Here is a 13,697-nt window from a genome sequence, read left to right as displayed (position 1 = left end):
AGACATCCGCTCGTGAAACAAACAGTCTGAATCATTAAGTACCGAACCAGTAAGAGATCTGAACCATTAACAGTGTAATTAAGAGCTAAACAAACAACCCATGAGCCTTTTCTTTGATTGGGCTTACATATGGACAAGCATAAAAAATAGCATCCCAGGTCTTCTTTGAGCGGCAGCCGATATGGTCTATTTTGATAAACACTAACAATCTACTAGTCACAATATTCTTAGGTTCGTCTCAAGTTTGGTTTTTTTTTATTATGATTTTATAGGATGCCAATTAGATGAAGTGATTTATTTGTTACAATACACAGAATAATAAAACTCAAACCTTGGAAATTAATACCTCAAGTATAGAAGTTTTTAAAAAAAATGTCATTTAATGTGATCCCACATTGGCATAAAGAAGAAAGATAAAAGGGATGGAAAGGTGAGTAAAAGGTGAAAGAGGTAATGGGGTAGTCACTTACCTAGATGGAGTCAATGGGTGATCAAGAAGATCCATGGCCTAAGTTAGTGACGTCCATTGCACTTAGGAGGGGTGCTACCTTAAGGTCGGTCCGAATGGTCAAGCCTACATCATGATTTGTGGCAGTGGGGGCTTGTGTTCGCGCAGCCTTCACATAATACATCAGTTAATGATTAATGATTATTAAAAAAAAATATAACTAGTAAGATCGTAGACATACCAACTGGATTTGTCTTTTGCGCTATCATTAACAATTCAGTTATTTTGATCGTTTTTTTTTTTCAAGTTAATCTTGCTGCTTTAAATCCGTTTTATAGAGCTCGGAGTTTTGTTAAGTGAACAGTCGATGTTTACTTGTTTGTTGCTAATTACAAATGTCTTGAACATAAATTCCTCTATTAACATTAACAATACAAATATGAACCCACTAGTGAAAAGAAATCTTATCTTACCGTTGACATCAATCTTGTTAGCATAAAACAAACTTACAAACAGACCCTAGCTCATAATGTTAAATAGGCATTATTAGGGGTGAGCAAATTAACCACCATAACCGATAACCGAACCATAACCGACATAACCGAACCACTAACAACCGATAACCAATAAAACCAATGGTTATGGTTATGAAACTTTGTATAACCACTCAATCGGTTATGGTTATGGTTATGAAGCTTTGGTTAACCGATATAACCGAAACTGAACTGAACTTGTGATGTTAACTTTATATAATGGATTTGTGTTTTACAAAACCATATAGAGGGTTTTTACTAAGATAAAAGTATGTTAGTAACAAAATGATATTGATGTAGATGCCCATTTATTTTGATAAAGAACTAAGGTGTTATGGTGATAATTGTTTTTGTTTGAGAATTACCTTATTAAAAAGAACCCTAAATTGGGAGTTTCACCAAAAAGTTTAGTCTCCGTTATCTTATAAAATAGGATCAAGCTAAGTTCAAATCGTGCACAACGCTATTTATTTCAAACCTTGCTTGGTTACTTAACCGAAATTAACCAAAACCGACCCATAACCGATTAACCATAACCGAAGTTTGGTTATGGTTATGGTTACCAAAACTCCATAACCGAACTAGCGGTTATGGTTATGGCTAATAGTAAAAACCGAACCAAACCGACCCATTCACACCCCTAGGCATTATACCTCATACCCGTCCTAACCACATCCGATAAAACGACGTGTCATTTATATTCATAATATGTAGTACGATTATTTATATTGAGAAATTACAGGACTGCATATATGAAGCTTAGCAAAAACAATCAGAAAAGGGATTCAATAACCTTCTGGATTGACTAACTACCAAGTCTCAATACTATATGCTAACTGTCATATGAAATCGCCATTGTGTTTATGTTTGAGTCACACTACACGGTAAGTAATCTATTGAACCAGGTTAACGTAGGTTAACACAGAAAATGGATCCCCCCGACAACGTAACCTTGACTCGAGAGCAATCAGAAGGAGTCAAGGAAGGGTCTAGCATAGTGTAGCCAAAACTACATCTAACTAGACTTAAGTGACTGAATGCATAGTTAATCTTTCATAAGTTTAGAATATCCAAGTATAAAAAAGTAGAAGTTAATGTGATCCCACATCAGCAGAGAAAACAAAGATGAAGGGATAGAAAGGGGAATAAAAGGTGAAAGAGGTAACCGAAAGAATCACTTACCTGGATGGGGTCAATGGGCGATCATGAATGTCCATGGCCTAGGTTGGTGACCTCCATTGCACATAGGAGGGGTGCTACCCTAAGGTCGGCCCAAGCGGTCGAGCCTACATCATAATTTGTGGCAGTGGGGGCTTGCGTTCGCGCAGCCCCTGCATAATCCAATAGTTCAAATATGACTATTTGTAGTCTTAGTGTAGAGTATTTGAACAGACCTTATAAAGATGTTAACCCTAACAAATACCTTAGTGAGGAATAAAATTTAAGTTTGTTAAAGGTTATTGGAGTGCATTTTTTTTCACAACCATGCATAACCTATAGAATTCCGTGGTCCTCATGTGCAGACTTATGAAGTCCGCTGTCACGGGTTGCAGGTTTCTGTGTTGCTCTCCAGAAACCAATAAAGTCCGCTATCCGAGTTTGGCTTTTTTAAGTGAACTGTCATTTTTTTCCTAACTATTTATATACTATTTGGTTGAAAGAAGAAAAGTTATTGAATATTTACTTAACCAAAGATTTATCCTCCACTACGAGACACAATGGAAAAGCATGTAAACATGTAATTCCAGCACTTAGGGCATGAAGACTCAAGGGCCAGAAAGAACAGTCCGGCCAGAGTAGAGCTTCAGATGATCAAGCGGCAGACCTGCAAGATCACAAGAGACAAGCACGCTGTTAGCCTCGTCACAGGGAGGGGGGCCTCTCTGTGACCAAGCTCGGGCGTGAGAATAAGTATTTGTGAGGAAAAAGTAAGTCAGGGAGAGAGAGAGTAACGATTACCCTTTACTGGAGACTTTGGCGGGGTATTTATAGCTTTTGGGTGTGCTGACGTGGCCAGTTAGTTGGGGTCGGACCAGTCGTTATCAAGGCGGTTATGGAGGTGGGACCCAGTTAGTTATGTCGAATCATCAAAGTGTCCGGTTCGTTTCGTGGTGCAAGACCTGATCCGATCCGTTTGCTAGAATGATTCGGTCCGGTTAGGGACGTATCCTCATCAAGTCCCCCTAGTTCGCAATGTTTGTCTAGCAAAAGTTTCGAACTATTTGTCGCAGTATTCTGGTATCCATGACCCTTTGTTTGGCGGCCGTTTTGTTGATTTTAAATTTTGAAATTGGGCGGTGATCTAGGATTGGTGACCGTCAGTCGTTTTAACTTTTTCACCCGATGTGACGGTTGGTGCGCGTCAATTGTCATGACGTGTCGCCATTTGATTGGGGCTTTGAGGCGGTTTCACATCCCTATAAAAGGGGAAAAGGTAATTTTCTCCGATTTCACTTTACATCTTTTTACCCTCTTCACTTTCTTCTTCTTTCTTCATCTTTATTTGGCGATAAAAAACGATTCTTCTGCTCAGGTTAGTAAGCTTTTTTTCTTGTTATGGCAAATAAGAGCAATCTTTCTACTTGCTTTAACGTCTTGACTCAAAAAGGGTTAGACTGGTATGTGGAGAGTTATGCGATTCCTAAATCGCTAAACCCTGTACTTCCGAAAAAGAATACACCTATCCATCCTTTCGTTCCAGGGAAGATTGGGATTTATACTCGTTTTTTCGATTACTGTAACTGTCGTCTGCCCCTGACGAAATTCCTGGTTGAGGTTTTACTTTTTCACGAAGTACACTTGACTCAGGTGAATCCTTTTGGCCTTGCCAAGATTAGTCACTTCGAGTTGGCTTGTCGTAGCTTAGGATCCGAGCCGGATTTGGATGTGTTTCGGGCCTTCTATAAGTTGAATCGATCCGGAAATTGGTATACCTTTGAGGTTAGGGATAAGAATTCATGCTGCTATACATGGATCACCACGAGCTTAAAGGACTGGAAAGACCGCTTTTTTCTAGTCGACGACCGATGCGTTCCGGAGTTCATGGTGTGGAGGATAAAAAAGTCGAAACTACCGCCTCCTCTTCCGGAGGATTTCTCGTATGACAAGAAGCTGTACGCTGATCTGATAAAAGAGGCCGGACGTATACAGAAATATCCGGAACACATCCTCGTCATGGGTCGGATTAGCACGATGTGGTCCGAACCGGAGTGGTATCCTACCCTTCGGTGGAACAAAGAGGGTTAGTTGTGTGGTGCTCCTTGTACTTTTATATGTTACTTATCTATCTTCAAAACTTCCCCTTTTTTTTTATGTGTTAGTAGATATTGCTTATTGTTTGTCTTCTTGTGCAGTTATGGGTTTGAAGGAGGCGCTTAGATTGAAGTCCTTCGATTCGAAAGAGTTGGATGTTCGTGCTACCAAGACTCCGAAGGGTGAGACCCCGTACTTGCAACTTGTGCAACAGAATCTTTACCCGATTCGTGCGCCGGAGGCTCCTGGTGATCAAGGTGGTTCGGGTTCGGTCCCTACCGCGTCACCTGTTGCTCAAATTCAGGCGACGGTTGCGGCGGATGATGCTGGGGGTCGGGAAGCTGGTTCGTCGATGACGAAAGGTTCTGGCTCTAAAATTATTATTGAGGATGAGGGGGTCCATCTTTCTGTTGAAGACACCGAGGTACATGCTAGTGGTGAGAAAGGAGGAAACGATCAGAACGAGGGTGAAGACATCGGAGGGGATGGTGAAGATGGAGATGAACAGCCTCAGATTGTTTTGAAAAGAAAACGGGCTGCTCCCACCAAATCTGACCCGAAGGCCAGGCAGCCGAAAAAGACGAAGGCCGACTTTAAAGTGGTTACACTTGATGACGACGATCATGTTACTGCGTTTTCTACTGCTGGAGGTGTACTAGAGAATTTGGACGCTCATCTCCACGAGGGCCGCACCCCACGGGATCATCTTCTGCAAACTCCTTTGAGTCCGTTGTCCTTCGGTGAGGGTGGTGCCAAGGTTGTTACGGATTTACGCACCTCCGATCCAAAGAAAGCCGTGCCTTCTCCTTCGGGTAAGTTTACTACGGGAGTTGCATCCAACGTGTCTAGGCCGAGCTCTTCGCCGTTTGATGGTGGGGACAGTGCTTCTTCCTCCCCTCTGTGGTATGACACTGAGGCTGTGTTCTTGTCTCGAGAATTAGGTTCTGGTGGTTTTGAGGGCGCGGATGCAGCTAATGCTTTGGAGAAGTACGTACCGGAGTGGTCGTTGGCGAATAAAGATAGGATTGTGGATGCCCTCTCGGCCAAGATGTCTTTGTTCCACCTGGGAACTCCTGCGGAGCATTCTTATTACCGCAAGATGAGTGGGCCGGAACTTGGAAATACCTTGATGCTGAATCAAGCTCAATCAAACTCCCTAGTGGTAGAGACGTACAAGCGTTGGGTTGAGTCGGAGTCGTTGTGTCACAAGCTTAAACGTGAGATTGCCAGCTTGAAGGGTGAGGGCGATGTTCGATCCAAAACGAAACAGGAACTGGTGTCCCTGCGATCTCAAATCGATCGACTGAAAGGGCAGGTGTCGGAAGCTAAAGAAGTTACTAAGTCCTCTCAAGCTTCGGCCGCGGCGGCCTATGAAGCTCGTGACAAGGCTCTTCAGGATTTAGAGGCCCTTAAGTTGAAGTTTGCTGATTTGGAAAAAAAATTGTCCAACGTAGAGATGAAGCATGCCGCCGAACTGAAGGAGATGCGGACATCACATGATCAACTTTTGGCTGATTATCATCGCTTGGTCGATGGTATATTTATAACCTTCTCTTCTGTTCCCCCATTTTTTGTCCGTATATATACGTTATTATTTATTGATCCTTTTTCGCATTGTTTCTTTATAGCTAAAGACGAAGTTGAGAGAGCTCGCGACAGGGAGATCGAGTCGCACAAGACAACGATTGATGAAGCAAGAGGGATGTTGATCCGGTGCGAGCGTGATATGATTGAAGCATATTCGGAACTGTCGGAGCTGAAACTTACCAAGCAGTGGTTCTTGACAGATGGGGTCGCATGGGTTGTCAAGTTGGTGCATCAGAGCCCCGAATTGGAGAAGGTGGTTGCTGATTTGGTCAACAGCGTTAATGCGGTTGGGGCGAACGAAGGGATAAAACAAGGTTTCAAAGCCGCGCAGGAACTGGTTGGTTCGGCGGAAGAGGTTCCGGGCTACGATGCCGGAGCTCAGAGTGCCTTGGAAGCTGCGGTGAAAGCTTTTGACGAACTCAAAATCTCTGTTCTCGACAAAGTATCCGATTTGATAGGCGAGCCTCTATCGGTTATTCAATAGAGAAGCGAACTTCCCATTGTTGGGGATGATGATAATATAGCTCAAGTTTAATGTTTTTTTTTTTTTTTTTTTTTTTTTTTTGTAACCGTACAATGTGTCTCATCAATTTGCTTTGCTTGAAATATGTTTGATCGTTCAATCAACGATGTATGACTATCTTTTGTGTTAAGTCGTTTATTTTTAACTTAGTTACTTAGCATTCGGTTTGCGTCCAAACCTTTGCCGTATACTTTAATTTGGCGATCGTACCAAATGAGGGTGCTTCGTCCGCTTAATAGATTTTAATTCTTTTTGAACTATTTAAGCCTTCTCGATCGGCGCGAGGCATGGGTCGTGGCCCGTTCGTGCACGTTTGGAAATTTTGTTCGAACTTATATGTATGCTGTCTTTATGTTTATAAAGATGTAGATCGCTTTATTCATTAGTTCGGGGAAAAAACATCCCGATTACAAAGGAAATAACAAGTTATCGGGGTAATACCCTCCCGATTTACATATTAAAATCTGGAAATACTAAAAATGTAAATTAGCGATCTTCCTCAGCCGTAGCTGGTTGTTTACATGAAACACTTTTTTAAGTGTACCCCATTCCATGTTCGTGGCACTGGGGTTCCGTCAAGCTTCTCTAGCACATACGAGCCCTTCTCACTGGCTTCCTTGACTCGGTATGGCCCCTCCCACTTTGGGGTAAGTTTGCCGGGGGTTTTGGTGCGACTTGCGTCGTTGTTTCGGAGCACATAATCTCCGACTTTGAACTTGTAAATTTTAGCCCGAGCATTGTAATACTTTTCGATTTTTTTCTTGTACCGAGCCTCTTTGATTGCCGCTATGTTTCGGCGTTCCTCCAGCAGGTCAAGGTTGGACCGGAGTTCACATTCGTTTTCTTCCCAATTCTTGCATCTTTGATTCGGGAGCCCGATTTCGGCCGGAATTACTGCTTCGGTACCGTAGGTCAAGCTGAACGGTGTCTCACCGTTGCTGGTCTTGTGCAGTGTTCGGTGTGCCCATAGGACGTTTGGCAGTTCGTCCGCCCAACCTTTTCCTTCCTGACCTAGCCTTCTTTTTATGCCGTCGACGATGCGTCGATTGATCTGTTCGACCTGTCCGTTGCCCTGAGGGTGGGCAATCGAGGAAAAAACTTGATTGATTTTTAACCTTTCACACCATCGCTTGAAGGGGTTTTCTGCAAACTGTTTTGCATTATCGCTTATGATGTAGAGCGGTAGGCCGAATCGGCACACTATTTGCTCCCAGAAAAATCGCGTCACATTGTAGCCGGAGATGGTTGTAAACGGACGAGCTTCTACCCACTTGGTGAAATAATCCACCGCAACCAACAGATATTGTGCGCTTCCGCTCGATCTCGGAAAAGGTCCGACGATATCGACTCCCCATTTTTGAAAAGGCCATGCAGCGGTTACTGGTATCATTTCATTTTTAGCTCGGAGGCTGGTTGGTGCGTGCCTTTGACATTCGTCACATTGCTGGAGCTCTTTTACGGCGCTTTCATGCATTCCGGGCCAGTAGTACCCTGCGTTTTTTACCTTTGTTACGATCATTTTAGGCCCGGCGTGGATGCCGCAGATGCCGTAGTGTATTTCCCGTATGATGTAACTAGCTTGCTCCGGATCCAGGCATTTTAGCAATGGTCCGAGATGGTCTTTCGGTATAATCCTCCTTCCTGCATCTGATACTGGAGGGAATTGATCTGGACTTTTCTTGCTTCCGCTTTGTCAGTTGGCAGAACATCATGCACCAAATAATTAATTATCGGCGTCATCCATGTTTGTGGTGGAACTTCAACTTGCATTACTTGCGGAGCTGCGATTGACGGTGTAGCTAAAACTTCCACTCTTACTTCTTTAGCCAAGTGACTGAACGACACTGATGCCAACTTGCTTAATGCGTCTGCCTTTTTGTTTTTGCTACGGGGGATGTGCTCGACTCTGCATGCTTCGAACTGAGCCATTGCCTGCCTTACTTGCTCGAGATACTCGATCATGTTTGCTTCCCTCGCCTCGTATTCTCCATTTACCTGATTTGCTACGAGCAACGAGTCTACATGGGCTATGACATTCTTGGCTCCGACTTTCTGTGCTAGGCGTAGGCCGGCCAGGAGAGCTTCATACTCAGCCTCGTTGTTGGAACTTTTGAATTCCAGTCGGAGCGCATACGTCACATCCGTTCCGTCTGGATCTGTGAGAATTAGGCCCGCTCCTGATCCTTCGGCACTAGAGGCACCGTCGGTATATAAAGACCATGGCTTCTCCGGAGCTTTACCTGCCTCTTCAGTTTCTTTTTCTTCCGGTATTTCAACCAAAAAATCAGCTATCACCTGTCCTTTCAACGGACCTTTAGTTCGGAAGGTAATGTTGAACGCGCCCAACTCAATCGCCCATTTCGCCATTCGGCCTGAGACCTCGGGTCGTCGGAGAACGTGTTGGATTCTTTGGTCCGTTCGTACCTCGATTGGATGGGCCTGAAAATATCGGCGAAGCCTTCTTGAAGCATGGACTAGGGCCAAGGCTAATTTTTCCAAATTTGAATATCTTGTTTCGTAGTCCTTTAACGTTCGGCTTACATAATAAATGGGGATTTGTTTTCCAGTTCGGTGGGCAACTAATACCGCGCTGATGGCTCCGAATGATGCAGCTAAATACACCGTTAATACCTCGTCTTCTTCCGGTACGGTGAGGGTTGGCAGGGTGCCCAAACATTCTTTAAGTTCTTCGAAAGCTCGCGCGGCCTCCCCCGTCCATTTAAACTCCGATCTAAAGCTTTTTTTGAGGACGTCCATGAAGGGGAGCGATCGGTCTGCAGCTTTTGACAAAAACCGATGGAGGGCAGCTAATCGTCCATTTAAGGACTGAATTTCTTTAACCGATGTCGGGGGCTTCATTGTAAGGACAGCGTCAATTTTGTCGGGGTTGGCTCGTAAGCCTTTTGACCCGACCATGACCCCGAGAAACTTGCCTTCTTCCACCCCGAATGTACATTTTTTCGGATTCAACTTCATGTTAATGCTTCGGAGCCGAGTAAATGTTTCGAGTATATCTTTTAGCATGGCGGCCTCATCATGGCTTTTTATCACGATGTCGTCGACGTACACCTCCACGTTTCGTTCGATCTGGTCCTTAAAGGCTTTGTTCATCAGGCGCTGGTACGTAGCACCGGCGTTTTTCAAACCGAACGGCATCTTTTTAAAACAAAACACTCCTTCATTGGTGACGAAGGCCGTCTTATCCTCGTCCTCGACCGCCATTTGTATTTGGTGATAGCCTTTGTAAGCGTCCAAAAAACATTTTAGCCTGAATGTTGCAACGGAGTCAATCTTCTCATCGATCTCTGGGAGGGGGAAACAATCTTTTGGGCACGCATTGTTTAGATCGGTGAAATCGATGCACATTCTCCAGGAGTTATCTTTTTTTCGTACCATCACGGGGTTTGATACCCATGTTTGATACCGAACCTCCCGAATGATCCCCGCGTCTAAGAGGCTTTTAACATCTTTTGCTATGGCTTTGGCTCGATCCGGTGCCATGTGTCTCTTTCTTTGTGCTATTGGTTTGACTGAATCTTTTACATTCAGGTGATGTTGTGCCATCGATCTGGGGACTCCCTGCATATCAGAGTGCTGCCACGCAAAGACATCTATCGAGTTGCTTAATAATTCCCATAAAAGTTTCTTCGTTCGTTTTGGGAGTTGAGCACCAATAGCCACTTGTTGTTCGGGGAAATCTGGGTTGATTGCCCATAGCTCCGTAGGTACTTCAGACTTCTTAGAGCTTGTTTCGGCCGTATGTCTTACTTCGGCGACTAATGAATTCGACTCTGAACAGATGGTTGCAACTCCGGCTTCGGTAGGGAACTTAATAGCTCCGTGTATTGTCGAACTGATTGCTCCAAGAGCTCGTAATCCGGGGCGTCCAAGTATTATGTTATGCGAAGAATGAGTTCGAACAACAAGGAAAGTTAGTGGCACCGTCCTGCTTTTGCTACCGTCTTTGAATGTGGTTGGAAGAGTAATCTGTCCTATCGGACGGACTACTTCCCCTGAGAAGCTTATCAATGGGGTAGATACTTCGATTAACTTCCTTTTTGTTTGGGGATTCAGCTGTTGGAAACACTGGATATACATGATCTCAAAGGCACTTCCTCCATCTACGTAAATACGTCGAACCAGGTGTCCGGCGACAACAGCTGAAATTATGATCGGTCCGTCCCGAGCGTCTTCGGGGTCGACCGGAGGAAAATACGTCGGCTGACGCATCCATGTTGCCATATGCTGGTTCGATCGTTTAATTCCTCTCGGTTCTGCTGACCGGATCATATTGATTCCCGGTTCGGTGTTCGGATTGTCAACTACTGTTGCTGGCTTCTTTCCATCTTTTACTTCCTTCACAAGATGTGAGAGTTTACCGGAACGAACGGCCTTTTCGATTTCTTGCTTTAAAGCCCAACATTCATCAGTTGTATGACCTTTGTCGCGGTGATATTCACAATATTTCTTGGAGTGCTTATCTGAGGTTGGCCGTTGCTTTGATGGCGTGGGGAATCGAGTGTTTTCCGTGCTGAGGATTTCGCTCGGCGATTTTGATAATTCAGAAAAACTGTTGAATCGTACGTTTCCTGTTCGGAAACTGCTTCGATCGGATTTTTGATACGGACCGCGGTTTCTGTTCCAGTTATTGCTCCTATCTTTTGGTGGCGATGCGTTCCGTCTCCATGACGTGGTTCGGGCTTTGGAGCTCCTGGCAGTCGCTTCGTTCGGTTGGCCGCAAGCACTCTTCCCTCGAACAAAAGCTCGAGCCCGTTCCATGAGCGTCTCCATGGTCTTTGGGAGATCTTCGTGAAGTTTTTCCACCAATTGATTGTTCCGTACACCATGACAGAAACCCGATACTCGAAGCTGATCTACTGCTCCACTTATCTGCATACTTTCTCGGTTGAAACGGTCTATAAAATCTTCTACGGACTCTTCGTCGCGGCGCTTGATGTGGTGTACCTCGGTAATATCTTTTTTGCAGCGACGCTGCTGACAAAAGTTTTGCAAGAATATACGTCGGAAGTCCTCGAAGTGATCGATCGACCCCTCTGGCAACCCATCGAACCAAACTCTAGCCGATCCGGTGAGAGTTTGGGCGAACATAAGACACCAAGCCGGCATTGGCCATTTCTCGACCTTAGCTGCTCCGGCAAACGCGAACATGTGGTCGTCCGGGTCGGATGTACCATCGTAAAATTTTAACGTGGGGGGCATCTTCAGCTTAGCTGGGAGTGGAGCGTTGACAATCCGTAGCGTGAACTTTGACTGCGAAGTCATAGACGTGGGATGATATGGCATGAGTAGCTCTTGGTCTTGGGGGTTTAAACCCAGAGATCCCTGGAGAAACAGGTCGTTTAGACCGTTATTCATCGGAGCACTTGTTACGGATGAGAATTGTGTGACATGTGGTATAGAAGTGGAGATCATAGAACTTACCAGAGATCCAGAAGCAAAAGGACCGACGGAGACAGGGTTTCCCCCTGAGTAGGCACTGGTAAACAAGTTTGTTCGGAGACTTTGCAGCATCTCATCTCTCTGCTGTTGCTGCTGTAACTGTCGCAACAGATCAGCGTTCCTTAAGAGGAAAGCGTTGTCGAAACTCGGTAGTGGCGTGACAACTGGAGCGGTAACGGACAGTGTGGTGACAGAACTTCCACTCACAACATTTGCAGCTGGAGGAGCCGATGTGGAGCCTATCGAAGCTGCTGAAGCGATAACTGCTGCTGGAGCGATTGTGGAATTAGCATTTCCTTCCCATATATCATTGTAAGATGGGAAAGGACTGGTGGAGACTACTACTGGTAATTCTGCCATTACTTCGAAAAAATGAGAACAACGAAACGAATTATGTGAATTCGAGGGGATGGCGCCACTGAAGACTCAAGGGCCAGAAAGAACAGTCCGGCCAGAGTAGAGCTTCAGATGATCAAGCGGCAGACCTGCAAGATCACAAGAGACAAGCACGCTGTTAGCCTCGTCACAGGGAGGGGGGCCTCTCTGTGACCAAGCTCGGGCGTGAGAATAAGTATTTGTGAGGAAAAAGTAAGTCAGGGAGAGAGAGAGTAACGATTACCCTTTACTGGAGACTTTGGCGGGGTATTTATAGCTTTTGGGTGTGCTGACGTGGCCAGTTAGTTGGGGTCGGACCAGTCGTTATCAAGGCGGTTATGGAGGTGGGACCCAGTTAGTTATGTCGAATCATCAAAGTGTCCGGTTCGTTTCGTGGTGCAAGACCTGATCCGATCCGTTTGCTAGAATGATTCGGTCCGGTTAGGGACGTATCCTCATCAGGGCACATGGCTGGTATTTGCATACTTGATGGGTCACAGAATGAACATAACAATTATCAAATCTTTCTTTGACAAGCATCAGGGGTCTTCTTTTAGTGCCTCTAGATTATGGCTTTTTAGTATGCCAACTGGATAAAGAGATAGATGTTGGTTACAAGTTACAACACACACAATGATAAACTCAAACCTTGAAATCTAAAAGATCAAGTAGAAAAAAGTAAGCATTTAATGTGATCCCACATCGACAGAGAAAAGAAAGATGAAGGGATGGACAAGTGGATAAAAGATGAAAGATGGAAATTGAAAAGTCACTTACCTGGATGGGGTTAATGGGGGATCAAGAAGGTCCATGGCCTAGGTTAGTGACCTCCATAATTATCTAATCATAACTCTTTTCTGATATTAATATTACAAGTCAGAATCAGATGAACCAAAATGTGAAGAGTTTCATTACATTAAAGTTTCATGTTATGCTTAAGTCTGGCCGTCTAAGAGAACAAGTTAGCTTGAAGTAACACACGATGAGTAAAATTGTAGTAAACAAAGGAATCGACTAAGAGAGAATGTGGTAATAGTATCACACAATGAGTAAAATAGTAGTAAACAAAGGCAATCAATTAAAACTCACGTGTGATCTCGTTTTCAACAACCTAGGGTGTTAAACGAGTCATACTAGAATCCGACACAAACCTGGAAATCGTGGCAGACACATGAATCCGAACACGATATAAGTTTTCATGTGCTAACACAAACATGGTGTGTCTCGTTTTCAACAATTAAGGGTGTTAAACGAGTCATGTAGCCGGCAGAACCCGACACACTACATGGTAACAAGTCTCTTGAACCAGGCTAACTATTCCCTAGATCTAAATACTGTTTGCTTGAAATAAGTTTTTGAATATTAATTTCTCTACTGTCAATACAAATATGAACACAATATTAAAATGAAATCTCATTTACATTCCACATCAAGTTTGGTAAATATTCACTGTATGAATAACTGAACCAGGGATTTATCCCCCACTATGAGACATCAGTGAAGCAACCAAGCATGTAAT

General features: G+C 44.2%; 1 protein-coding gene and 2 non-coding genes across 3 annotated transcripts; all 3 read left to right on the top strand.

Moving 5' to 3' along the window:
- Positions 1–462: 462 nt before the first annotated feature.
- On the top strand, positions 463–623 carry LOC118486817. The gene has a single exon (XR_004879985.1). It is a non-coding gene; the product is annotated as a U1 spliceosomal RNA (small nuclear RNA).
- A 1,532-nt stretch (positions 624–2,155) lies between these two features.
- On the top strand, positions 2,156–2,316 carry LOC118486814. The gene has a single exon (XR_004879982.1). It is a non-coding gene; the product is annotated as a U1 spliceosomal RNA (small nuclear RNA).
- Positions 2,317–4,263: 1,947 nt separating this feature from the next.
- On the top strand, positions 4,264–6,304 carry LOC118486523. Its single transcript, XM_035983022.1, has 2 exons — positions 4,264–5,768; positions 5,862–6,304. The coding sequence occupies exons 1-2, from the start codon at positions 4,337–4,339 to the stop codon at positions 6,302–6,304; spliced, it is 1,875 nt and encodes a 624-aa protein (XP_035838915.1). The 5' UTR covers positions 4,264–4,336.
- Positions 6,305–13,697: the final 7,393 nt, after the last annotated feature.

Source organism: Helianthus annuus, chromosome 14, assembly GCF_002127325.2.
Source record: "Helianthus annuus cultivar XRQ/B chromosome 14, HanXRQr2.0-SUNRISE, whole genome shotgun sequence".
Taxonomy (NCBI): domain Eukaryota; kingdom Viridiplantae; phylum Streptophyta; class Magnoliopsida; order Asterales; family Asteraceae; genus Helianthus; species Helianthus annuus.
This window is presented reverse-complemented; position numbering and strand designations above follow the sequence as displayed.